This window comes from Miniopterus schreibersii, assembly GCF_964146895.1.
Source record: "Miniopterus schreibersii genome assembly, chromosome: 3".
In the NCBI taxonomy this organism is placed as follows: Eukaryota; Metazoa; Chordata; class Mammalia; order Chiroptera; family Miniopteridae; genus Miniopterus; species Miniopterus schreibersii.
In genome coordinates this window covers 63,482,596-63,509,728 of record NC_138103.1, presented here as the reverse complement: position 1 = coordinate 63,509,728, position 27,133 = coordinate 63,482,596, and the positions used below count along the sequence as shown (strand labels likewise).

At 40.2% G+C, this 27,133-nt stretch overlaps 1 protein-coding gene across 2 annotated transcripts in view; it reads left to right on the top strand.

The window, feature by feature from the left end:
* Window positions 1–27,133, top strand: part of CMYA5 (cardiomyopathy associated 5) — an 83,597-nt gene that overhangs the window by 44,435 nt on the left and 12,029 nt on the right. The window contains exons 3-9 of one of the 2 annotated variants that reach the window (XM_081132703.1): window positions 596–691; window positions 2,063–2,296; window positions 3,892–3,914; window positions 8,085–8,203; window positions 12,213–12,362; window positions 15,875–16,021; window positions 17,139–17,286. In XM_081132703.1, coding sequence (XP_080988829.1) covers window positions 596–691; window positions 2,063–2,296; window positions 3,892–3,914; window positions 8,085–8,203; window positions 12,213–12,362; window positions 15,875–16,021; window positions 17,139–17,286 — 917 coding nt within the window. The remainder of the gene's footprint in view (window positions 1–595; window positions 692–2,062; window positions 2,297–3,891; window positions 3,915–8,084; window positions 8,204–12,212; window positions 12,363–15,874; window positions 16,022–17,138; window positions 17,287–27,133) is intronic. The other variant, XR_013998466.1, reaches the window with a different exon arrangement.

The window sequence follows — 27,133 nt, the reverse complement described above, 5'->3', positions numbered from 1 at the left end:
TAGGTAGTGTTCATCGTTTGGTATGCTAGACTTCTGGCCTGGTGACACTCTCATCACCTCTCAGGCTCAGGTGCTCCACCTGAGGCCACTGGCACAAATGTGAGGAGACTACTCAGGTAGGTTGGGCCAATTCAGCAAAAAGCCTGCTTATTGCAGGAAAGACCATCAAGGCCTTACTAAGGGAAAATAATTCAGATCCATAGCCCACTCAAACAGGTATTTTTTGAACTCACCAACTTATCAAGAAGTCCTTCCACTTGTATGAGAAAACACATTGTCTTTTTATAGCTCTCACTCACAGACCTCCCAATTGTTTATCTTACAGAATTATCTATCGTCATTTCAGATGAAGCAGCAGAGAAAATTTAGAAACTGATTTGTTAGTGAACGTGGTGTAGTAAATCTCTACCAAACACACTGAGTTTATAAGGAAACTGGAGCTCACTGCTTGGAGTTCTCTTCTCAAATGTTATATACTAAAAACAAAACAAAACCAAACAAACAAAAACACACAAAACACAAACATTTAAAAAGAAAAAGCAAACAAAATAAGTCAAATGTCGTGTACTAAGGATATCTGAACTCTTTTCTTCAGGTTCAACTAGCAGAATTTCTAGAAAATTTGCAAGAAAAGTCCTTGAGGATTGAAGCCTTTGTTAGTGAGATAGAATCCTTTTTTAATACCATCGAGGTGAGTTCCCACATCCCTTTCACTTTTACCTGGTTTGTTCATGGCATCACAAGTAAATGATACTGATCTCAGAGAATCTGAGTTGGGGCTTGTGTGTGCATATGTGTAGCCGTTGTTGATTTTGTTCCATTAAGAGTGAAGGTCCTTATAGTCTTCCATCTGTGTGTAATCGGTGCGACTTTCCGTCTAAAGGTAAATGACTAGCCCTTGAAAGCACATACACATTTATCGGGTACTTACTACAATAAGGCAAGTGCTTTATATGCTTATCCAATTTAATCCTCAAAATAACCATGTAAGATAGGCGTTATTATTGTTCCCATTCTATGAATTAAAAAACTGAGATTTACGGTTGAGTATATTACCCAAGGTCATATGTTGAGAGACAAGATTTGAAATCAGGTCTGAGGTCTTACTTGCTCCACCATCCTGCCTTCCCCTGGGTTAGTTCTGCAGAAACGCTCTCAGTCACTGCCCAGTGTCCCATGCCCAGATAAACGAGTCCTTCTCATGGTGCCATTGCCTTTGTTGAGTTCATGCCCTGCTAGCTGCTGGCCTCTGCTCGGTCTGCAGTGAAGGGAAGACGTAGCGACGCTCCATCCATACATACAGGTGGCCCAGGTATCCTCACTTGTTGGTCAGGAGTGGCAGAGGCCCCTGCGGAAGGCTGGTGCACAGTTTCCCCATCCCTAGAGCAACTCCACATCCTAGTTTGCTTGTGAGAGGTCTGCTTAACTCCAGTTATAGCTCAATGAACACCAGCTAATTATTTTTAGTGCTCCCCCCCCCCCCCCCCCCCCCGCCAAAGTGTCCCTTTTAGACAGTAAATTATACGATCACCTCATCACTAGCTCCCTCATGAGGCAGCCGGGCATCTGGGTTTGTCCAGATAGGCAATAAAGTTTCTCCTACTTTGGAGGAAGCTCCCCCCTCCCTGGAGAGCACTTATGAATGTAGCGCCCTGTCCAGTATCCTGGCTGCCCCTGCCTCACACCGTGATTTTAGTGGAGGGGTGACAATGGCACAGATCCCTCTCCACTACCTGAAGGCCACGAATCTTCATTCACTGCAATGCCATTCTCCGGTTTATCATGTGGGCATGCTGGTGGAAAAGACTGCCGTGCAAATATCTTTCTGCGTGTTTTCATTAACTAAATCCTCCTTGATGACACCCTTACTGTGAACCCTATTGCCAAGCTGACTATGTCAAAGGGGGTTGGTGGGCTGGAAATTTAGACCGTGTATATAATCTGTGATTCTCTTATCAGGATGCCAGAGGTGAGTTATTTAAAAGGGTGGTGTTTCTCTTAAAAAAAAAAAAAAAAGGCTGGCACTTCTCATTTCATTCAGAAGCTTCTTGTTTTGTTTTAGGAAAACTGCAGTAAAAATGAGAAAAGGCTGGAGGAGCAGAGTGAGGAGATGGTGAAGAGGGTGTTAGCCCAGTATGATGAGAGGGCCCAGAGCTTCGAGGAGGTGAAGAGGAGGAAGATGGAGTTCCTGCACGACCAGATGGTCTACTTCCTGCAGAGCATGGACGCTGCCAAGGACACGCTGGAGACCATCGTGAGAGAGGCAGAGGAGCTCGACGAGACCGTTTTCCTGACTGTAAGCTCTGGCTAACACAGGCCCCGACACCTTGCACCCACTCTGGCCCAAGTCTACTTTAAAAATTGTATTTTTCAATGTTCCCTAAGATCATTTATATACCTGTGTGTGTAGGGGGAGTTATTTATTTATAATTTTGACATTTAAAAACTTGGGGGGCATGCTTGATCCCTATGGAAAGGACCCAGAAAATCCTTAGCACCCCAAACCAGCTGCAGGATACATGGAAGTCAGGGCACAGCCTCATCTGTTCTGTCACAATGGGTTGGTGACCTTCTAAGAGAGAGGAGGAAAAGCAGCCTGAGAACCTTATACATGCCCTTCTCCTTTGGGGGCCTGGCATCGTCACGCTGGCCCCTGGGCCTGTCCTCTCCACTCCTACTCCCTAATCTGAAGTGGCCCCTCAAAGGGACCATTCCCTCTGAGCCTCACCAAGTGGCTGAGAGTAACATTTGGTACACTTTCAATGCAAAGGGATGACATGTGATACCCCTCTCAGGTAACATGTTGATGCTTATCTAAGGGTCTTCCTGGGAACCAGATTCCTTAATTCAAACAAGTACCTTGTGGACCGAGATTCCCTTGGGTGCTCCTCAGATTGCACCACAGAGGCAATCTAGTTCCCTAGAACATACAGTAAGATGCTGGTTCTCCGTGGAGCCAGGATTAACCAGGAGTAATGGAGGTATTTTCCTTGAGGGCAGTCCCAAACCTAATTATCAAACCAAAGGAAAGCCCCGTCTTATGATGAGTGGGGAACCTCCCTCCCTTTCAAAGCTCCCCAGTCCACCCAGCCCTTCAGTAAGGTTTGGAGATAGAGCAAGGCAAAATGGGTCAATGGCTTTGCATTTGCCTCTGGGGACACCTCCAGCCAGGGAAGATTTAGATGAGGTGGACTTGGCATCCTCAAACACAGTGAAAATCACTCATTACTTTATGTTTAACTAAGGCAAAGCTTTAATATTTTCAAATTAGACATCTCTTGCGAAGTATAATATTAATAAAGTGTTTATGCTCCCTATGAACCTAACTTTTGTTTGGTAAGCATATTTTCTTCTAAAAAAAAAAAAAACCAACAGGAAAAAAAAGAATATTTTCTTTTCTCCAGAAGAACAAATTGTGAACAAGAAAGCCTTGTTTTTTTTCTGCTTATAAAAGAGATATATATCTATTTTACAAAATTTGGAAAAGACAGAAAAGCACAGAGATAACTACTGATTACATTTTGGATACATATCCAACACTGACAAATTTAAGTCATTTTCATTACTTCAGAGAATTCTATCCTGGAAGCCGTTTGTTAATGAAGAGAGAAGCAAAGTATAAGCAACTCATTGCTGGCCTTGCTGATCATGGAGGCTTAGGGCAGAACTGGAAACTAAAGACCCTGCATCCCTGCCCGCCCTTTCACCCTCCCCATCCCCTCTGAGCATTAACTTCCTGCTGCCCCAGCTGAAGCCACCCAGGGGATGGTGAGGAGCAATGATTTTAAAACATGCATAACCTTAGTGCTCTAGGCTGGTTTTGTTGTTAATTTCTCTCTCTTTCTCTCTCTCTCTCTCTCTTTCTCTCCCGCCCTCTCATTCGCTCATAAGTCATTTGAGGAAATCAATGAAAGGTATATAAAACATGGCACAATGTAGTGGCACCTGAGAATAGCATGACTATGGTTTATTTTTAATATTTTGATGCTTTATAGAAAATGAGCTGCCAATTAAAAAATACATAAATTTAGTGAACTACTGGATTTTCACTTTTAGACACAGTGCTTTTAAAAATGAAATGACAGCTTTGAAAGAAAATTGCATGTGCTTTAGTTAAATAACAATTATTATAATGTAGATTTTTAACTGCTTCCTTTAGATGTAGTCTGTCTTTTCCACCTAATCTGGACCATCCTTCCTGTCACTGCATACAGAACATTTTGTAGATACTTGGACTTGTTAGTTAAATATGAGCATTTGAAAGAATCATTCATATCTGCCTTGAATAATTTTATGACTTAATGTAATTTTAATGGAACTTCTCTCATGTTCTCTTCAAAGGATAGGCAGGCATTTATCTTCCCTTTGTGCTCAGCTAACCTAAATGAATCTTCCTCTTTTGATTTGTTTTGGTTTTGCTGCTGTTTTTAGCACTCAGTCTAAGAGAAATTCTTTATTCATTTAAAAGCCAAAGCATTAACATGAAATTAGGAAATGTTGTCTATAAAAACATCAGATCTATGCTCATCTTTTGGAGCCTCTGATACTGAAAGGCTTATGCTGATCTGATACATTTTCTCTTTTGTCCCATAGCAAAACCAGAGGCCTTCCCTATGGTTGAGCCTAATTCTTTTATCTTTTTACCCCTTTAATGTAAATTTCTAAACTTGTAAATATTACCTTCCGGTTTACTTCAATGCCAAATTGTAAACTATCATAAAGTAAAATCAGAAATTTGTATTTGTGATATATTAAAATGTGGAAAAATGAGTTTGGATTAGAAACCTAATTTTTTACATAACAAAAACAGTACAGATGAACTTGTTTACCTTTAAAAAGCCTATTCAACAGAATATCGCCCATACATTTAAAAAATAATTTGTATATAAATATTGGCATTAATCAATAAGGGTTTTATTACAGTGGCTCTGTCACAAATAGAATCACCCAGGGAGCTTTGAAAGCGCTGATGCCTGAATCTTACCTCCTGAGATTCTGGTTTAATTGGTCTGAGGTAGTCTGGGCATTTTTAAAGCTTCTTGGGTGATGTTAATGCACAGCCAGGGTTGAGAACCTCTGGTTTATAGCAACCTGTCGCCTGGCTCAGTGGTTTCCCCAAAGTGGCTGTGCCTGAATTAGATGTGCAGTTTGTTAAACCAGAGCTCCTGAAGCCCCAGCCCAGATCCACTGCAGAACCCAGGGTGGCCCAAGGCGTCTGCATGTTTTCCATTTCTCACACAGGCAGGTCTAGGAAGGGATGCCCAGGCCTTGCTCCCAGTTTCCTTTGTTTTAAAAAACATATACATTTCTTCTGCATACTATTGATAATTATCTTTATCCAAAAAGTGTATGGATTTACAGTGCCATTCCTTATACACTGGACATGTCGATGCATATTTGCATATTACATTTCACCCACCCATGGAAAACACTGATGGGCAGGAAAATTTGGTGAATGAAAATTTGCAAACACTTTTACTTTAAAAAAATGCTAGAGTACATGTTTACTTTTATAAACATTAGAATATTAACTTGCTAGTATGAATTGACATCCATTTAATCCTAAGTTCCATTTCTTTGGTTTTGTGCTTGAACTTGTTGATCCGTGTGTCATTTTCATTAATCTTGATTTCATTGTCCAGTGGACGGTGAATTAACCTTTGCTAAAGCTGCATGCCACCTAAAGGAGGTTACACTTGGGATAACCATTGTTTTCCTGTAAAGAAAAAAGCAAAAATCCGGATTTGATAAAGAAATATGATCAAAGAAAACTTGTGCGCGCACACATGATGAAACTTGATTGTGTCACTAAGAGGCCTTTCATGTCCTCAAAACAACTTCTACTCCAAGGTCCAGTTTCTAGGAGAAGTGCTAATTATCTAGTTGGTTGTGTGTTTTTTCCCCTTCATATTATATCTCTAAAGGCAGTGCTCATAGAGTAAATGATTTTTCTCAACCCTGGAAGTGCTTAAAGTAAGGAACGCTATCAAGCGTATTTAGAATCAAAATTTGCATATTTTGAAAAACACATTTGCTTAGAAAATGCTGTTCTGTTGAGAGGATGCATTCTTTTTCTTTTTTGTGCTCTTTTCTGTTATAATAATGAAAAAAAGAGTCACAACCATTGTAGGACCTGCTCATAAAAGATGTTCACTTGCCCTTTCGTATATTGATGTTAAAACTGGGCAGGTCAGTGCAGAAGGGAAAATGCAAACTTTTTACTTGTGGTGTCTACCACCAGAGTTTTTGTGCTGCAAAAATCCTCCATTTAATCAGTGGCATTTTTTGAGTGGCCTTCGTAAAGGGACTAGTCATCGTCATCTGTCCATTCTATCCCTTCTCCCTCTGCAGCCCCAAAGCCTTAACTGAGGCCGGTGCTGTGTCCCTGCCCTGGAGCGCTGTGGGGCCGCCCGGCTGACCTCAGGGCCCTCTAGTCCACTTGCCCGGTTCTTCCCCGCTCGTGCCGGGGCGTTCCTCTCCGCTTCCCTTTTGCAAACACTCCCGCAGCTCCCCCTGCCTTGAAAGAGAAAACGGGAACTCTTGGCGGATGTGAAAGGCTCTTCACAGTCAAACCACAGATCACCTTTCTCTCATTTCCTAGTGAAATTTCCATTTCCTCGTTCTCAGAGTAGCCCTGGATCGCCCCTGGCTCTGTCGCATGCTTTTATCCAAGCCGTTCTCCCTGCAACCTCCTTACCCCCGGTCCTGCCTAGGAAACTCCTACTCATCCTTTAAGACGCAGCCCAAATGTCACCTCCTCTTTGAAGCCCCCATTGGGATTGTCTCCCTAAATCAAATGATAGTGAGTTTTATTATACCTAACACTAGTAACCATAGTTGGCACTCTTTAACTATTTCAGTTATATTTTATAATCTTTTTCCCTCCCATTGATAAAAAATTTATGACAACTGAGATCCTGATATTCTGACCTAAATAAAACTTTACCCTCTTATACATTCAAATTTATTTATTGAATGCCTGCAGTGTGCCAGGTTATACATTACAATATAGCAGGGAACGAAACAAAGTCCTTTCCTGCATGAAGGTTATATTCTGGTGAAGTAGACAGACAAAAACAAACAGGTCACAACAAGTTTGAGGAAGTAAAACGCAGCAGAGTGAGGGGTAGACACACCTCGGCGTTTAGTGTCCTCGGGGCCGCCTCTCTGAGGGGCTGACATTTGAACAGAGATCTAAATTAAGTGAGAAAGGAGCCGTACAGGCATCTGGGCTAAGAAAGTTCCAACCGCAAGTGCAAGGGCTGTGGCTCTGTGCTCCCCAAACCAAAAAGTCTGTGGCCCTGAAACCGATGGAGCTCCTCAAAGCCGTTTCATTGCTGGAAGATAATTCCCTCCTCTGAGGGAGGTGCACAGAGGCGGGCTCCTAATCCAAGCCGAGGCCCTCAAGCTACAGATGAATGTTTTGCCACCTCTTTTCCCCTCTGCAGAATCAAGATGTTTTTTCAAAAGCCCAGATTTCCCCTAGATACAAATGCTAAAAGTTAGTATTTATGGGCCTCTCTCCTTAGAGGGTCTTCAGTTTATAAAAGCTGTTGGTTTGTAAAGCGTGGCTTGTTTAGTTGTTTAAGAATGGATAGACTTTACCCTCCCTCAGTGCTGTACCCCTCTCTCCGGCACAGTGTCTGGCACATAGTAGGCGCACATATTGTTTGAAAGACTAAATGACTAGAAGCATGACAATGAGGGTTGAGAGCAGCAGAGACATCGTATACAGTGTGTGAACCTTTATATCATTAGGAAATAAATAAAAATAATCATTAAAATGTAATTTTTAGGACTAATTTTATAGGTGCAAAATGAAAAATTGTATAATTTGATGGAATCTACTCAGATTTAAGGATATAGGAATGGAATTTCTAATATTAGCAGTTATACCAAAAATCTTAAGAATAAATAGATTTTAGACATACATTTCTAGACTCTGAAACAGTTTAAATCCTTTTTGGATGCAGTGCCTCACAAAAATTACCACTAACAACAACTTCATTTTGTACAGTCGTTTTACCTTTCATTCTGTCTGCTAATAATTTCTTGACTTACATAGAAATGTTTTCCCCAAACAGGTTGCTTTCTGCAATGGAGAGTACTGCTTCTTTAGAGAAAATGCCTGCTGCATTTTCACTTTTTGAACATTATGATGACAGCTCGGCGAGAAGTGACCAGATGTTAAAACAAGTGGCTGGTAGGAATTTTAATATCTTAAATAGCTTGGTGAAATTTGGTGGTTTTTCCTTGTTTGTTTTTGAATGTAAGGAAATATAACTGGAAAAAGGAAAATCTTCCTTGTAAACATTTGAAGCCAGATTCTGAAATCAAGCGTGAGACTAGTATACCATTTTGGTTATAAACTACATTTCCATTTGCAGCTCTATGGCTGCCCTGGGATACTGAGGAGGTGGAAGAATGTAGCAATAGAACCCAAAGGTCTCCTCTTATTTTCATTGTCAAGTAGGATTTCTCTCCCTCTCTTCTAGGGATTATTTGCTTCATGCCAGCAGCCAGCTAGAGAAGGAAAAATAAATGAAATGTTTTCATATGTACTGAACAGGTTTTTCCTTATGAGTGGTTTTCCCCTCTTCAATTGAGTTTTTTTTTTTTAAACTAAACAGATTAGCTTTAGAAGAACTAACAGCTCAGCATCATGCTCTGCAGCCAGGAGCCTCCCACTCAGCTGTCAGAAGCATCTTGCCGGTGCTTCAAAATATTTTTTTTAATGTGCTATTTTAACAAACAAGACAATGAAGCGTATTTAAATTTCTCAAAAGCTGCCGTGTTTCAGTCAAGTTACCAAGTTCCACTTACTGTAAAATGTACTCGGATGTCCTCCTTAAAAGATGCAATGTTCTTTCAAAACCACCTTAAAGATACTGCTGTTTTTCAATTGACAAGTAACTTTCATTCCTGTAGGAAGAGTGTTCGTTTAGTAGCTGGTAAAAGGCTACCGTGTCTTTAAAAAGACCAAAACCCTACCAACCCTATCCAAAATGAAAACTGCAGTCGTTTATCCTAATGGATTTTCTGTAGAAATGTCTCAAAACAAAAGGGTGCTTTCTTATAATGTCTTTAGGAGGCATTTAAAGTGATTGCAAACTAAGAAATTCTGATTAACAGAGTAGATCTTTTGCTTTTAAGGGATTCATTATATGCTGTTGTTCATTTAGACCAGGGGTGGGAAATGTCTGGCCTGTAGGCTGTTGTGTACGGCCCTAGAAATAACTTGGTCTGGCCCTGCCAAGGCAACCGCAGGTGAGATTCTAAATTCAGTAAATCTAGGAGCTTTTTTCATAGCCAATTTTTAAGTTGATAATTTTGTATGGGCGGAGAATGATGTTATAAATATCCAAATGGCCCTTGGCAGAAAATAGGTTCCCCAGCCCTGATTAAAATGGGTATTTTTTGAATACCTGATGGGCAATGAGAGGACATTCTATATGTTTTAGGGGTCACAGAGTTAAACTGTCATTTTGAAATAGTAGTGCCCGTGGCAGTCCTAGTAGTTCTAAGCCGTTTTGGGGAAGCTGATCTCTGAGAGATAAATGCTGTGGATTGTGCATCTGCTTCACAGAATTGGAGCCCAGGGTTCTGACTTGTTGCTAAATAGTTTTTGTTCATTTTGTGACCAATGACAGCTCTCAGATATAAAGTCCTCACCTGGTACCTGAAGAGCTAATTGGATCACTCTGTAAACTAAACAGACATAATGAGGAAAGGATGTGGTTTTTCCACTAATGTTTATTCCACACAAACATGATGCCTGGCACTCTGGAGGCTGTTAGGCATATCTTACCATCTAATCTCACAACCCTAGGAGGTAGGTTTTATTGTTACTCCCATTTGACAGGTGAGGAAATAGAAGGAGCAGAAAAATGCCTCTCACATTGCCCTAGATACACAGCTGTTGGGGGGTTGAGGTGAGGACTTTGGCTCAGAGCCTGCACTTGAACCATTGCTCTACACCTAAAGGTGGGGTGCATTGTATGAAAGGAGAGGTAACTGTAGATTAGAGACAACCGAGGCTTCCTTGACTCTGGTTCCTGGGGCCTTTTTAAAAAAAATTGTGGTAAAATGTCCATAATGTAAAATTTACCATTTTAACCGTTTTGAAGCATACAATTCAGTGGTATTAAGTACACTTACATTGTTGTACAGCCATTGCCACCAGCCATCTCCAGAATTCTCTTCATCTTGCAGAACTGAAACTCTGTACCTGTTAAATATAACTCTCCATCCCCTACCCCAGCCTCTGGCAGCCCTCATTCTACTTTCTGTTTCTATGAATTTAACTACTCTAGGTACCACATATAAATAGAATCATATAGTATTTGCCTTTTGCGACTAGCTTATTTCACTTAGCACAATGTCTTCAAGGTTTATCTTTGTGTCAGAATTTCCATCCTTTTTAAGGCTGACTAATATTCCATTGTAGGTCTATACTGCATTTTGTATGTCCATTCACCCATCAATGTACACTTGGGTTCCTTCCACCTTTTGGCTACTGTGAATAATGCTGCTCTCCCAGGGACTTTTTTGAAAACTGGCTTGAGTGGGAACCTGAATCTGGCCCAGGTCCTCAAGTCCAAGCTGGTCTAATGCTTAGCTCCCTTAGCGTGACTGCTCTGTATGGGACACTTCATCAGACAGAGGGAATCCATGGGGATGATTCCTCTGACCAATTCCTTAGCCTCTGGCAAAGAAGCCTTAAAAATCTCCTTTTGTCTTTACTACTATTCAAGTTCATTCCTATAGAAGTGTAAACAGAGTTGCTAACACAGAAAATCTAAGTCTCTGATGTTCGTGTAGTGCAGGAATCGTAAATCCATTCATTGCTTTTCATTTACATCTACGAAATGTTTTTGTTCCCTTTTTAATTTTAGAATACTTTAAAAAGTAGAATATTTCCTGTTTTTGAAAAAGAGATGTTCTAACTTTAATGTTTTGAGGAGAAGGAGCACATTAAGTACAGAATTATTTCTAGCCTACATGTTTTGCTTAATTCCCTATGACTGCTTCTTCCTTAAAATTTGGTGATGGCCAGTGGGGTGGGGTGGGGTGGGTCAATTATTAGTTTTTAAGTTGGTTAAGCTACCTGAGAGAGATTTTTGAAAAGGTGTTACCATTTTTAAAAAGCAGACATTGCTCAATGTATAATTCATGAAACAAACAAACAAACAAAACCAGGAGCAGTTTCAACGTTCACGCCTCAAGGAGTTCTCCAACGCTGTTTCAGAGACAGCTGACAATAGTTGAAGCATTCTGCCTGGCCCTTCAGTAAACCTGGGCAACATGAAAAGTGACTGCACTACGTTTATCTGGATGGACTCCTTTAGAATGTGACACTGATTTCCTGCTGCGAAGACAGACAGTGAAGTCAAAGACAGCATACGGATCTCAGCCGTTCCCAGTCCTTGGGGAGGTGCTCTGACAGGCAGGCTTCCTGTCTGGTCGTGCAGCCTGCTCAGCATGCATTGCCTCCGAAGTCCCTCTCTGAGATGGTGGAGGATATTGCTGTCGTTAAAATTCAGAACAATAGGGTTATACTAGATATCTGAACCTTATATTTTAATCAGTGAATACGGCACTTTTCCCCCTATGCAATTTTTACATTTTGTTTAAATTTCTTCTTAATTTGTAGGTATGGTCATTCTGGAAAGAGAAAGTAGGACAGTAGTTTCAGAAGGTGCATTTTATTTTATTGATGCAAGTCTTTTTCAGCCTCGATGATACAGCACCTATAGCTAAAAAGGGTTTCATTTGCCTATTGTGAAAATAGACTCTATATTGACGTAGAAGGGTACACCATTGGTTCTCCAGCAAAGCATACTCAAGCTTTTGCTTCAAAGAAAACCCAAGTCATTTGGTGTATCCTCTAACCTGTGTAAGTTAATTTCTCTAAATATAGAACTATAGAAGAATATTCTCAAGTGATCCTACTTGGGGATCCACTTTTATTTATTTCTATGTGTGTTATATGTACACATATACAGTTGCATAGAAAGCATTTTGGAGGGATACACAGTCAACCATAGCAGTGGAATGTCCTTGAGGTTGGGGGTAGGGGAGTATTGGGGAAAAGGGGAGTTTTACTCCATGTATTTCTGTATTGCTTGAATTTTTTGTAAGTGACTTTTGAAAAAAGAAAAATCAATCAATAAAAATAACGTTAGTTATAATAAATCTTGCGTACATTCCAGTTCCACAGCCTCCTAGGTTAGAACCTCAGGAACCAAATTCTGCCACGAGCACAACAATTGCGGTTTACTGGAGCATAAGCAAGGAAGACGTCATCGACTCGTTCCAGGTTTACTGCATGGAGGAGCCGCAGGATGACCAGGAAGTAAACGGTAGGGTTACTAATACAAATGCAGGGGCACGGGTACATTTTTGCATCTTAATGTGAGGTATTTAAGCACATATATCATGGCCCTTTCTGTAGGGCATTCATAGCTACTTATCAAAACAACAACAAACGCACAAGTGTATAATGAAATAGAAGCAAAATTTGGAAATCGGCCTAAGGGAAAACAAAAATGCATAAATATCATCATACTGGTCAACATAATTGCTGTAATCGAAATTCAAATTTGACTTTGAGCTCTCAGGGTAACAGGAGCATTTACTGATCCTCATTTTCAGAGAGGAGGTAGCATGCAAGAGTTTCAGGGAGAACAACTGCAATCAGTACTGAAGTCAAAAGCCAAGTGTAATGGGCGCCACTTTGTGGAGGAAAAAAGAGCTGTATGGGACAGTGACTTCCACAATAATTTTAATGCAAATGCACCATTAGATGTCATGGTTGGCATTTTCTCAGATCCACCTTTGATAAAAGCTATAAACAAACTATAAAGGTTAATTCAGAGTTCACACTTCTCAAGGCATGGGCCTAGTGTCCCATATTAATGTGCAGATAGAGGTAAACGAATTTAGCAGGGTGAGTGGGTAGCATGTCTTATAGCTGAGCCTCTGTAAAGTATCTCTGTGGTTAGGAGGACTTCTAACAAGACCTGGAAGCCAAGCAGTTTGAGGCTGTACTTACCGAGTGAGAGCTGGTAGGGCAGCATTCTGTTTTGCGTGTTGAAGCATAAACAGATAGGGTGGGCAAAAGCAGGGTTACAGTTGTGAATATGTGAAACAGAGTTTATTCTTGTAGTATTATTTATTAATTATTGTATTATTTTCCAGTCAAACAACTGTAAAACTACTTTTGCCCCACCCTGTAATTTAGAAATCAGATGATCATGTGGCAGGATTGACACGCCACATGTAATAAGGAATTAATTATAATATATTTCACTGTTGCCAATATTTAAGTCTTTTGAGATGTCATGTGATTCTTATTTAAATTAGAAAAAAAGTTAAAAAAGCAACCACTGGCATAGTGTAAAGTTGGCTTTGCCCATAAGAATTTCTATTTTATTGGGAACCTGTTACCATATAGCTGTGACAACACAGCAAGATAAGTGCTCTGGTCCCCATGTGAAAATGAGAAACTGATGTGAGGTTAAATAATTTGCCCAAGGCCACACAACTTATACATGACAGGGGCAGGATTCAAACACAGATCTTTCAGACTGCAGCTTATATTTTGGTTTGCTTGACTCTGTGTTTGTTTCGTTACACAGTAGTCCCCCCTTATCCAGGGTTTCACTTTCTGAGGTCCCAGTTACCCATGGTCAACCTCAGTCTGAAAATATTAAATGGAAAATCCTGGAAATAAGCAATTTATAAGTTTTAAACTGCACAGGTTCTGAGTAGCATGATGAACTCTCGAGATGTTTTGCTCCATCCCGCCCCGGATGTGCATCATCCCTTTGTCCAGCATATCCACCCTGCACATGCTCCCTGCCCTTAGTGGCATGGTAGGTGCATCTTGGTTATCGATTGACTGTCCTAGTAGTGCAGCACTTGAGTTCAAGTAACTCATTTTACTTAATAAAAGCATAAGAGAGTAGTAATGCTGGCAGTTGAGACATGCCAAAGAGAAGCAATAAAGTGATTCTTTTAGATAAGAAGGTAAGTATAGTGTAATAAGATATTTTGAGAGAGAGACTACATTTGCAGTCACATAACTTTATTATAGTATATGGTTATAACTTATATTTTATTATTAGTCATTATAATCTCTTACTGTGTCCAATTTATAAATTAAACTTTATTACAGGTATGTATGTATAGGAAAAAACACAGTATATTAAGGTTCAATGCTATCTGCAATTTCAGGCATCCCTTGGGGGTCTTGGAACATACTCCCCTTGGGTAAGTGGCAGATACTGGACCACACTTCCTCTCTCTGTATATCCAGTTATGTCATGGAACTTCATGGCTCGCCAGGATTCCTCTTAGCAACTATTTCTTGCCTGTAGTACTTTTTTTACGTGCTTCACCTGCCCCCACCATTCCCCAAACACTACTTGTCCCGTGTCACATTCGTTCAATGCCTTGAACTCTGCTAGTGCCAGCTAATTAGTCTGATGATCTACACTGTGATACCGTGCTGTGTGAAATAGGTGTCCAGTAACCTAAGTTATGCACATTGTTAAAAGTACTGGGGTAACAGGACTTAGCCTGAAAGGCTGATTGTATTGAAAGCTGCAGCCATACTTTATAGGCCATGGGGGAAATGTTTTTCAGTGAATGTGTAAGTCCTTATATCACTATCTAAACTAAACATTCTGTCCAGAACATATAGCTCATTGGGAAAGAGAAATGCAATAGAAGAAACCTGCTGAGTTGAAAAGCTCCTAAATTTCCTTTAAAAGGAAACAGTCTGGGTTTCTTAACTGGAGGAGATTTGAGGATGTGACCGTCCAGAAGAATAAGGGAGGAAACTGAAGCCACCCTAGGCTAATTGTTTTAATTGTTCTTTTTAAGGAGAGAAAGTTTCAGTAAGAATAACCAGTTGGCCCAAAGGGACTGGTGTTAAGAATGGTATTGAGTAATATCTATACTGCTAAAATATTGAAAGCAAAATAGCATAAATTTTAGGAAATGTCTTGATGAACAGAGTTACTTCTTAGAATAGTTTATGTCCTATCAAAGTTGTTTAAGTATGGCCATAAGTTGTGGGAATCCCTAGTTGAAAGAATTTTGGAATTCATTAGAAGGGACCAGGATGTGAAACTATGAAAATCATACTGAAGCCCTAGCTGCTTGCTCAGTGGTTAGAGCGTTGGCCCGGAGCGGACTGAAGGTCCCGGGCTTGACTCTGGCCAAGGGCATGCACCTCAACTGCAGGCTCAATCCCCTGGCCCCGGTCAGGGCTCGTGCGTGCGGAGGCAGCCAATCGATGTGTCTCTCTCTCTTCCTTTCAGTCTCTCTCTGAAAAAGCAATGGAAAAAATGTCCTTGGGTGAGGGTTAACAAAAAGAAAAAAAAGAAAATCATGCTGAATACTAAAATGGTTTGCTAATCTGTAAAGATGCTTTGTACCATTGTAAGTTTAGAAAACATATGGTTGTCCTGTTTTATTACACATTCCCCTAAAATATTGGCATTGCTTCTCAGGGATTATCTTGAGAATGTATTATTGAGATTTAAGCTAACATAAACTCTGCAATTTTAGTATTTGCTATTGAAATGTTACTTTAATTATAGTATATGAAGTTCAGAATCTTAGTAATATGCTATTATTTTTTATACGTGTTCATAAGTAATACTATGTCATTCTAAATATCTCTTTTCAGAATGCTATTGCTTTCTTATGTATTCTAAAGTGATAGCTATCACATAATGGTATCTGTAAGCTTATCAGTTTAGGTTTTCTATTGAAAAAAGTCATAGACCAATTTTTCAAATAACTATAATTTTCATTTAACTTTGGAAGATGCCCTAGAGTTAATGATTGTGTTTTTTGCTAGAGTTGGTAGAAGAATACAGAGTTACAGTGAAAGAAAGCTACTGCATTTTTGAAGATTTGGAACCTGACCGATACTATCAAGTGTGGGTAATGGCTGTGAACTTCACTGGATGTAGCCTGCCCAGTGAAAGGGCAATTTTTAGAACAGGTAAGGAGATGTTAAGGGGGTATTAGGAAGCAATAATCAATTCTTCACAGACTATTAAGATCAACCAATAAACATTTATTAAGCACCTATTGCATGCTGGGTGTTGTGCAGTGCTGGGTATACAATGACGAATAAAGCTGGGTTCCTGTTCTCAAGAGGCTCATAATCAAGTGGGGGAGATACAAAATAGATCATTCCAAAACGCTGGTGGTAAGGGTCCTGATCCAGTTATACACGGGTTCTTAGGAGAACACTTCAGAGGGGTACCAGAGACAGCCTGGGGTGGGGCAGAATCAGAAATGCCTTCCTAGAGCTGGTGCCTGAATGAGCTCCTTTAAAGGATCAGTAGGAAATAAAGTGTTAAAGGAATGTATTCATTTGAAGAAATCTTATGAGCAGAAGCATCGAGGTAAGAAATAGTATGGAGTGTGCAGGACAAAAAAATTAGTTTGGTGTTATTTCTTTGGCTTCAAAACAAAGACGAAAGACATGAGGTGAGAAAGAGTAGTTAGTGTGTATAGAGCTCATGTTTACTAAGCTAAGAAGCTCAGGCTTTATCATAAGGGTGCTAGGAGCCCCCAAAAGGTTTTTCAGTGGTGGTTTTAGCTGAGAATGCATTCCCACGATGGAGTCTTCCCACAGGGGCTGAGCAGGTGTTGCATAAGTGAAGTTTGAATTGCCTTAAAGATCATTGTAACTACCTCAGGGGAATCAATGACTTACTCCTACTGTTTTATCTTTTTTTCTTGCCTTTTAAAGCAAATATTTATTGAGCACCTACTAAAGGCAAAATTATGGCTAACTTTTGTGTAGAGAGAAGGGGACAGGAATCTTTATTTTTATTTGCTTGTATAAATTTAAAGAAACTTGGATAAGATTTATAGGAAGCTAATATTGGAAGTTGGTTGGGAATGGGTGAAAACTGGGCAGTTTGCAAGGCAGGGGTGGGAAGGAGATTTTTCACTGTATAAATTTTCATACCTTTAGGGTTTTCAACCCAGAATGTACTTTTTATTAAAAAATTAAAATAAAATTATACCCAAGCATTCTTCCCAGGTTCCAGGGAAGCAGAACTGGCACTCATTGCCCCACAACTGACTTGGTTCTCTCTCTGTAGCACCCTCCACCCCTGTGATCCAGGCCGAGGACTGTACCGTATGTTGGAACACGGCCACCATCCGCTGGCGGCCTGCCAACCCAGAGGCCACTGAGACCTACACTCTGGAGTACTGCAGACAACACTCTCCGGAAGGCGAGGGCCTCAGGTGAGAATCCTCCACAGGGAGACCTCACCTCCCAGCTCAGGGACCAAAGCTAACCCCTGAGCTTATGCTCACAGAGGGGAAAAAGCTTCCTAAAACCCTGCTGAACCAATTAAATTGGCTTGATTTGCAACTCCATCACTATTCATCAATGAACTCCAAGTTTGTAATAAAACGTATGCTACAATGCAGAATAATAACTCCCTTGTGAAAAAAATGTATGTGAACATTCTTTGAGGTATATTTAACTTGAGTCATTAGACAGGATTTATGCATATTTTATGCTCATTTTATTATAATTATTTTAGTAATATCAGAATGGGTACCACCTAACTCAGGAAACTAATGGTGAGCTTGTGTACAATGTAAATATGTATTTGTAATGTATAAATGTAAAATGTAAATTTGAATGTCTCTGTAATATATTGCTAATACTAAAGGAGCTAATTAAATATATAATCACAGAGACATACTTGCCTCTCCAAGAGCATGAAGAATCTAGAGATTTTGCAGGAAAAAAGAAATATAAAGCTTTCTTACTAAAATTATAAAGCTAAAATTTATCAGTAAAGGCCTGTGCATCCAATGGGCATGTGGTAAATGTTAGTTTATTTACTGAGGCTGTGTTTTCTTAACCTCCTTCATGTTCCATGATGAATATTCAGATCATTTTTAATATTCATATTTTGATAGAGACATTTTCCATTTTTTTAAAAACCAAATTCACTGAGATAAACTATAGTGGTAGGTTATTGAACTTAGAAATAATGGTATGAAATTAGACAGCCTTTCAGTAAAGTGTATTATTAAGCTCTTATTTTCATGATAAATCAACAGCTGTTTATTTCGTTATGATGTGAGGTTTCATACAACTAAACAATAATTATAGTTTCTTTCAAGTGTGTGAAGACAGGCTTCACAAAATAATAATAAAAGGATGAGTTAATGTTGAGTGGGGGGTGTACCGGCGGGATGCATTTGAGCAGAAGTGAGAACAGAGTCAATGTGCATCTCTTTTAACTGCCCGGTGCTGAAGGCAGGCTTCTGTGCTCAGCAAATAACTGAGAGGTGAGAGCAGGCCAGGCCAGAGGAGTGGGGAGAGGGGAGGGGGGCGGAGACAGAGACACAGAGAGCGTATAACTGACTTTTATTGAGCAGTTGCTATGTGCCAAGTCAATGTCCTAGATGCTTTATGTGTGTTGCCTTATTTAATCTTTAGAAGAACTGTGACAGAAAACAGATGCTTTGAGAGGCTACTCAGCTGGTGGGTGGAAAGAGGGATTCAAACCCTGCTTTGTTAGATTTCAAAGTCCAAACAGGTAACACCTATTTAATGTGACTTAGGGGAGTCCTGGACCTTTTCTATAAAAAACTTCTGAGGCCATGATAGCATTATGTCAGGCGTGCCTGAGCCCCAGGGCCGTCTCTCCCCGCCTCTCCACGGCAGTGAGGAAAATCCTGTTCTCTCTGAGGAGTGTTCTGGAATGACTCATTCTCGTTATGGCTTCAGTCCCCAGCTGGCATTTGCATAAATAACATCAGCACAGTTGGATTCTCCAATCAGCAGAAATCTGGAAACTCTGAGACCTAGTAGCCCTGTCACTGAGGGAACTGTGATGTCATCTTATATGTGGCTACAGGGAGAGGGGAAGGAAGGTAGGAGGGGCAGTGGCATCCACTGAGGGCCTTCCACATGTCAGGAACTGTGTTAAATCTCATTTAACCCTCTCAACAATCCTAGGAGGAAGGCAGTGACCTCCATTAAATGAGACTCGGGATGGTTAAATAATTTGGCCAAAGTAGTAAATGATGGAGTGAGAGTTTGGCGTCAGAATTCAAACTTAGACCTGTCTTATCTGGTCCACTAGTTCGAAAAGTTGTGTTCTTATGCAGGGCTAAGTTAGCATACCTCAAACAGCCTGACAACTGCAACCTATTGTATATACTTAGTTTCTTTGTCACATGAAAAACGTGGATTTGTGGAGAGGATCCAGGACCATTCACAACCTCTTTGATGAATGTTTTTCCTTTCTCTGATCATCCTGGGGCCCTCAAAGCAAAAACAAAAGTCTACTTGGTATCGACAATGAATAAACATTCCAAACAAACCCCCCTGTCAAAGCCAAAGAAACAAATGGTAGTTCCATTTGTAGGGGAGCAATGGCCATCCACCAGTTTCATTCACGAAGAAGTTGAGCTTATTAAAACATAAGGCTTGTCATTAGTTTATTCTATTTGAGACTTTGCCAGTGGGTTCGTTTTTACTTTTCTTGTTAAAGGAGAGCATCTGAGAGGCTAGATAAGCAGAAGTTTATAGTAATTATGAAACAATACAAGCATCCTTTATTATTGAATGGATATAGTCCAGCAAGTTTAGAAATCAAGGGAAATTCCACATGCAGAGCCTTGTTGATAGTTTGGAACGGTGTTGGAGATGGTGTTGTTTTCCAGTTAGGTGCTAAAAGACCTGTCAGTGCCAGGAGGTGGAATGGTATGTCCAATCCACAGCCCAGGGATGACTCTCCAGTCTCTGGATCCCTGTTGGTCTGATAATAGATAATTTTTTGAAGCAAACAACATTTCATTGGCCACAGATCACTGCTCTGCTCATTTACTAAGTCTGTTGTGGAGGCACCATTTCAGAATCATCTCTCATAGATAGAGAAGTCCCAGTGATTTACATCCAGGTGGACGTCAACAGACTGTGAAATACTCCATCCTAATCTCAAAAGGCCCAGGGCTGCAAAACTGTTTTGTATTTCTTTTGGTTCTCCAATTTAAGAGTTCAGGAGGGAAAGGAAATTGTGCTTTCGGAGTGGCCATGTATCTTAGGTCTTTTGACCATATGATTCTTACAACCATGTTAAAACATTCATTATGGTGCCTGATGGTTCAAAACTACCAAACATTAACTATAATCTATATTGCTCAATCTCTAGGATGAAAGCTATTGACAGCTAGTCAGAAATAGACACGATAAAGAACCTCCAAACTTGATCACCAGTCAATAAAAGCAAATAATCCCTGCTTTTCCCTTCTATTAGAACCACATTCTTTTTTTCTTTTTTTTTAAATATATCTTTATTGATTTCAGAGAGAGGAAAGGAGAGGGAGAGAGAGATAGAAACATCAATGATGAGAGAGTCACTGATCAGCTGCCTCCTGCACGCCCCCGATTGGGGATCGAGCTGCAACCCGGGCATGTGCCCTGACCGGGAATCGAACCCCAATCGCCTGGATCCTAGGTCGACGCTCAACTGCTGAGCCACACCCAGCAGGGCAGAACTACATTCTTTACTTTGGTTTTTTGCCCAGCAGTGCATAATTTTTTGTGTGTCTTGGAAAGAACAGCAAGCCAAGGGTTGTCGGATCCCATTCACTTTACTACATGAAGGGATCATTATATAAAGTTGCAACCTCAGTGCCTGGGATGGTGTCTGGCATCTTGTAGCTACTCAATAAATATGTGTTACCTAAACTGGTAAATATAAATCAGCATTGCACACGTAATACTGCCTCCTATAAGGAAAGTTTGGCCAGCTTTGAAGATAATCTCTTATTCAAAATGGGAAAAAAACAACTGTGCCCACAAAGTAAAGAAGAATGGTAGATGAGTTAACTTCAGTGCTTGGATACTTAACTGGGAGATAGGACTAGTCTAATCTGTAGGCTAGAAACCTTTTCCTGGGCCACTAATAGTGAAGGGCACTTATAATCTTGTTTATCCATTGGTTACATAGTCCTGACTTTGGTTCTAGGTTCTATGCAAAAACCCTATGCTAAACCAGATCCGAAATTTAATCCAGAGGCCATTGCCGGGAAGTGAGGGGGTCAAAGGTTACTTCTTTTTGACGCCACTCTGTTTGGCTGGGCGAGGACTGGAACCTCGTCTGAGCAGATACTCAGTGACCGTCTGCTTGATGAATGAGTGAGTGGATGATTGATGGGATTGGCCATCTTTTGTGCCTGCCAGATCCAAGCCATCTAACTGGCTGGAATCTCGCAAAGAAGAGAGAGACCTAAGAGAACTAAGAACTAAATGATTTCCCATCTTTCTCCCACCCAATCCCTGGAAAGACAGACAGCCTCAAGGGCTTTGGTCTGGAGCAGGAAGAGAAGTTGAAAGGACATGAAAAGGATGAGTCATAGGAACACACACACACACACACACACACACACACACACACGCACACACACAGAAACATCCGTCTTCAGACCCAAGGTTGCTCTCGCCATGTGATGGCCTCCGGGATATTCCAAATTAAGACCCAAGGCGCCGGTTCAATGCCCCTGGTGGATGTTTGAACAGAATGAGCCTATTGCGCCCCCAGGTTCCATGACGCAGAGTCTGAAATAGCCGAGCCGTTGCCTCCTTTCCAAAATCTTCACAGAAAACCCGTTTGCATATTGGTGTGTGGGCCCCCGTGGCTCAGCCCCGCAGCCGGTGGGCGGGGTGACAATCCCTGGCTTGTGGGGGGGCCGGGGGGCTCCTACTCACCCCTCCTGTTTTCCTCTGAATGCTCTCCTCGGGTTGGGTGGGCTCAGAGCACTTTCAGAAATTTTCCACCGCTCGGCTCGGCTGTTTCCTCAGCTGCTCTGTCTCCTTGTGGAGAGGAGTCAGCAGAACTGTGGGTGGAGGAGGGAGACTGCGAGAAATGTAGGACAGGAATTAGCTGTGTGGGTGCAGAGAGGAGCTGTGCGCCGAGTGACAAACCCGCGAGCCTCCACCAGGGTGTGGGTGGGGGCCCTGGGGGGGGGGCGGCCCTGGGCCACATGTGGGGTGGGAACATAACTGTATGTCACAGCTGGATGTTCCAGCTGGGGACACCTGCCACTCCATCTGTATAATAAGGACAAATAAGGGCGAGTTTCCTAATGAACCTAGCGCCTGAACGAGGTGAAAACTCCCAGCATTTCTTTCTTTTGAAAAAGCTTTTTGCTAAGCTGAATAGGTGACGACTGACCAATGGTCAGCCACAAGCGATTTGACCTTCTCTGCAGCCAGTGGGTAAAGGAGGCAGTCATTCCTGCCCCATGCTTGCTTCACAGGGTGATAGGAAGGTCACGGACGTGATTGGGTCAAAATTCATTAAGTAATTATGAGCTAATAGCTCATTTTCATATAGTGTTAGTTTCCTGACCCAGCCTGTAACATCCCTCTGCAAGGAGCCCTTGGGAGAGTGAGTGCTATGGAGATGATTCCCTCTCCACCCCCAGCATCCTTGGCATTCAGCTTTTCCTAAATCTTTCTTCTCAAATGAATTTGATTTAACTTTGATCATTTCAAATCCAATATACCTCCTGGTTATATAGTGAAACCCCAGTCAATGGAAACCCAGCCTGTTCCTTCACTTCTAACTTATGTTCTGTCAGTTTCCAGAAGTACTCAAGTAAAAGACCCAGACATAACAGAACCATTAAAAACAACCCTGCAAGGGCAAGAGCCAGATAACACAGGGGTGAGGAGAACGGTACCTCAATGGAACATGAAATTTAAATCTGTACTTCCTGGCAGCTAAGATGAAAACAGGAGAGAGGGGGAGAGAGTGAGAGGGAGAAAGAGATTACATAACTCATCTCTTCTTAAAACGGAAGCACAACATTTCACTAAGGGAGACAATTATATTTCTTGACATTCAGCTCTAAGATGAATTTTTCATGCAGAACTTTATGTAAGGGCTATTGAACAAGATAATAATGATTGTCTTTAAGAGCAGTTTTACAAAAGATGAGAAAACGTTCTCTATGTAACCATTTTTTAAAATGGGACCTGAAAACACAATGTTAAGTCATTATTCTGTGCAGGCGGTTCTATGGGACCTCAAGTAATTGTCTACATATGTGGCCTTGGAGTGGTAAAGGAGAGATTAGAGGTTCCAGAGGAGTGGCTGTTACTAGGCTCCTGGGATGCTCTGTCTGAATTATAAATGGTCCACCGAGGCTTTGGAGGGTAACTATAGAGAAAACAAAAATTCAGGATCCTTCTGCTGGAGTCCTTGGCTCCCTTTGATTTTTCAAGAATTCTAATTACAGGAACTCCCATGGTTGGCAGCATTTGGCCCTCATGTTATGTTTCTACACTGTTATGAACTAAAAGTGATGTTTAGTTAACATTGAGTCTCATAATATCCTCATTGATAAGAAGAAAAATAGTTGTGTTCAAATATTTTTACTTGTTAAGTTTTTTAAAACATGAGAAGCAATATATAAAGAATTTTCTTCCTAGTCTTGATTTAACCAAAGTTTTTCATCTTAAACAAAAAGTTCTGTATTTACAGTTAGTTTGAAGGTTTTGTAAGTGGCTTCCAGCAGCTAGAACTGTTTCGTTACTTGTTTTTGTATTTAATGTCGCTTTGTGTTTTCATGGATTTTTCTCCTTCCGGTTTCTCCCTCCTATCCCTTCTCACCCCACACTTCTATGATTATGTTTCCCAAATCTAACAGATCATAAAAATCAACTGGGATGCTCGTTCAAGTTTAGATTCACAAGAGATTTTGATTCAGAAGGTGTAACGTGCTCAGGCAGGTTTGGGAGATCTCCTTTATTAGCTCGTCCCCATAGGGTCCAGCAGCGTGCTCTGTTCACAGTTCACATTAAACGGTGTTGAATGTTGGCGCTGCCAACAGCAATGCCAGTAAGAGCCCACTGTGTTTTTAAAAAACAATTTATACTTGGCCATCTGTTGTGTACTGCAACGACAGCTCCCTCTGAGGCTGCTTCCAGGAGTCACAGCACCAGGTTCTTCCATATTGTTTGTACACATGCCACCCCCTGCCTCCCAGAGCAGAAATACTTGGGTCCAGATGTTAGCCATGGCAGTGCAGGGGACAGCCACTCCTCATGGTTCCTGGCCCCTCCAGCTACCTTAAGCACATGCGTATTCCTTCCATTCCACATGAATTGCTGAATTATCCAATTTTTTGAGACGGTACGTTACAAAGTTGAAATTAATATGCATTCTGCAAACATAGTCAATCAACTCCTGAACTCCTGAGTTTGGAATACACTCTAAAAATAAATTATTTAATTAATTTTGGATAGATAATCTATACATATGGTACAAATTTTGAAGATACAAAAGGGACTACAGTGAAAATGAAGTCCCCTTTCTACCTATACTTCACCTACTCAATGCTCCTCTCCAGAGGCAGTTACTACTACCTGACTCATCCTTAGCCTTTCAGATGGTCTGTGCACATACAAGAATCTATATTTTTTCAACAGATGGTAGCTACTATATATATATATTTCTACCACCTTGTTTTTCTTGTTTAAAAATATTTCTTCGTTAGTGTCCCATATCGGTATCTATAGAACTGACTCATTTTATTTTATTTTATTTTTGTTTTATTTTTTTAATTCTCACCTGAGGACATTTTCTCCATTGATTTCTAGAGAGAGTGGAAGGGAAGTAGGAGGGGGGAGAGAGAGAGTGAGAGAAACATCGATGTGAGAGAGACACATCGATTAGTTGCCTGTCGGAGGCAGCCAGACCAGGGTGGGGAATCTACAATCAAAGTAAGTGCCCTTGACTGGGAATCGAACCTGCAACCCTTCAGTCCATAGGTCAACGCTCTACCCACTGAGCCAAACTAGCCAGGGCAAGAACTGCCTCATTTTAAAAAACAATTCCATTCCATTCTGTTTTAAAAATATAATTGACTTTATTTTACCAGTTAAGAGGCCTTTAAGTTGTTTTTCTCCTCTTACTGTCACAAACAATGCTGCGGAAAAACCTTGTGCATATATCATTTCACACATGTCTCAGTATATCTGTAGGATAAATTCCTGGAAGTAGAATGACTGGTTAAAAGCTATGTACATTTTGAATTTTGATAGATATTACCAAACTGTCTCTGTAGAGCCTGTAGGTGTTTATAGTCCAGCTGGCAGCACCTAAGAGTGCTTGGTTTTTCACACCCATGCCTACATGGGGTGTGATAAAACTTTCGGTCACCGACAATTTGATAAGTAGAAAATAGACTCTTATTATTATATTTTAATTGTGTATTTCTAATATTAGGTTGAACATTGTTTTTTGTATGTTTTGGAGCCATGGACTTCCTTTTGATGAACTGTTCATCTTCTTTACAGATTTTTTCCTGTCGAATTGTAGTATTTTTTCTTATTTATTAAGAGTTAGCCTTTACCTATGATATGAGTTGCAAATACTTTTCCCGTGCATATTTTCAATGTTAATTGAATTGAATTTATAAATCTCTTTTTAAAATAGCTTTTAAACTAAAAAATTTAAAACATTTTGAAATTCTCTCTCTCCTCTCCCCACACACACACATAATACAGACATATCCATGGTTTTTGTAGTGTCCAATTATTCCATTATTAAAAATTCAGTTTTTATAATCTGAAATTTATTTCAACAGAACATGTGAAATAGGAAATCAAACTTTTTTTTTTTAGTATGGCTAGCCAGTTGTCCCAGCAAGAAAATCCATCATTTTCCCATTCTGACTTGAAATGCTTTCCTTATTATATAACTGTGTGTTGACTCTATTGCTGACCTTTATAACCTGTTCCATTGATCTATTCATGCCCCAGTATTATACGGTTTTGATTACTGTAACTTTATCATTTAGAATTCCTAGTAGGTTATGTTGCCCCTTCATGAATTTTTTTCTATTTGCTAGTTGGTTTTTTAATATAACCTTTAGAATCATATTATGATTCTAAATCTGTCACCTCCCTGCCCCTTAAAATTTGGTATTTTTAAAGATCATGTTAAATTGATAGATTAACTTAGAGAGAATTGGAATTTTGAGGATGTTGCATTTTTCTAGCCAAGAACTGATTTGCCTTCCCTTTATTCAAGTTGTTTGTGTATTTTCCCTCAGTACCATCTTTAAAATTGTTTTTTATATAAGTCTTATGCATTTTTGTTATATTTGCCACTACTCCTTTTTGTTAAATTATAGTTGACATACAATATTATATTTTGTATAATATAATACTATAAATATATATTTATAGTTTCAGATGTACAACATAATAATTCAGCATTTATATACCTTGCTAAAGTGATCATCACAATAAGTCTAGTAACCATCTGTCACTGTCCAAAGCTATTGTGATATTATTGACTATATTCCCTATGTTGTACATTACATCCTGTGACTTATTTATTTTATAACTGGCAGTTCGTACATCTTAATTCCCTTCACCTTTTTCATCCAGCCCCCCCCCCCCCCCCCGACAACCATTAGTTCTCTGTATTTATGAGTCTGCTTCTGTTTTGGTTTGTTTGTTTGTTTTTTAGATTCCACAAGTAAGTGAAATCATATTGTATTTGCCTTTCTCTGTCTGCCTTATTTCACTTAGCATAATATCCTCTAGGCCCATCCATGTTGTTACAAATAACAAGATTTTACTTTTTTATGGCCAAGTTGTATTCCATAGTGTGTGTGTGTATGTGTGTGATTATTGTGTAATCTTTATCTATTTATCTTCTTTATCTACTCATCTATCAATGGACGTCTAGGTTGCTTCCATACCTTGGCTATTGTAAATAATGCTGCAATGAACATAGGAGTGCATATATCTTTTCCCACTACTGTTTTGTTTTATTTGGCTAAATACCCAGAAGTGGAATTGCTGGGTCTATGGTAGCTCTATTTTTAATTTTTTGAGGAACTTCCCTATTATTTTCCATAGTGGCTGCACCTGTTTGTAATTCCACCAACAGTGCACAGGAGTTTCTTTTGTTCGTATCTTTGCCAACACTTATCTGTTGATAATAACGATTCTAACAGGTGGAAGGTGATAGATAGGTTATTGTGGGTTTGATTTGCATTTCCCTGATGATAAGTGACATTGAGCATCTTTTCATGTGTC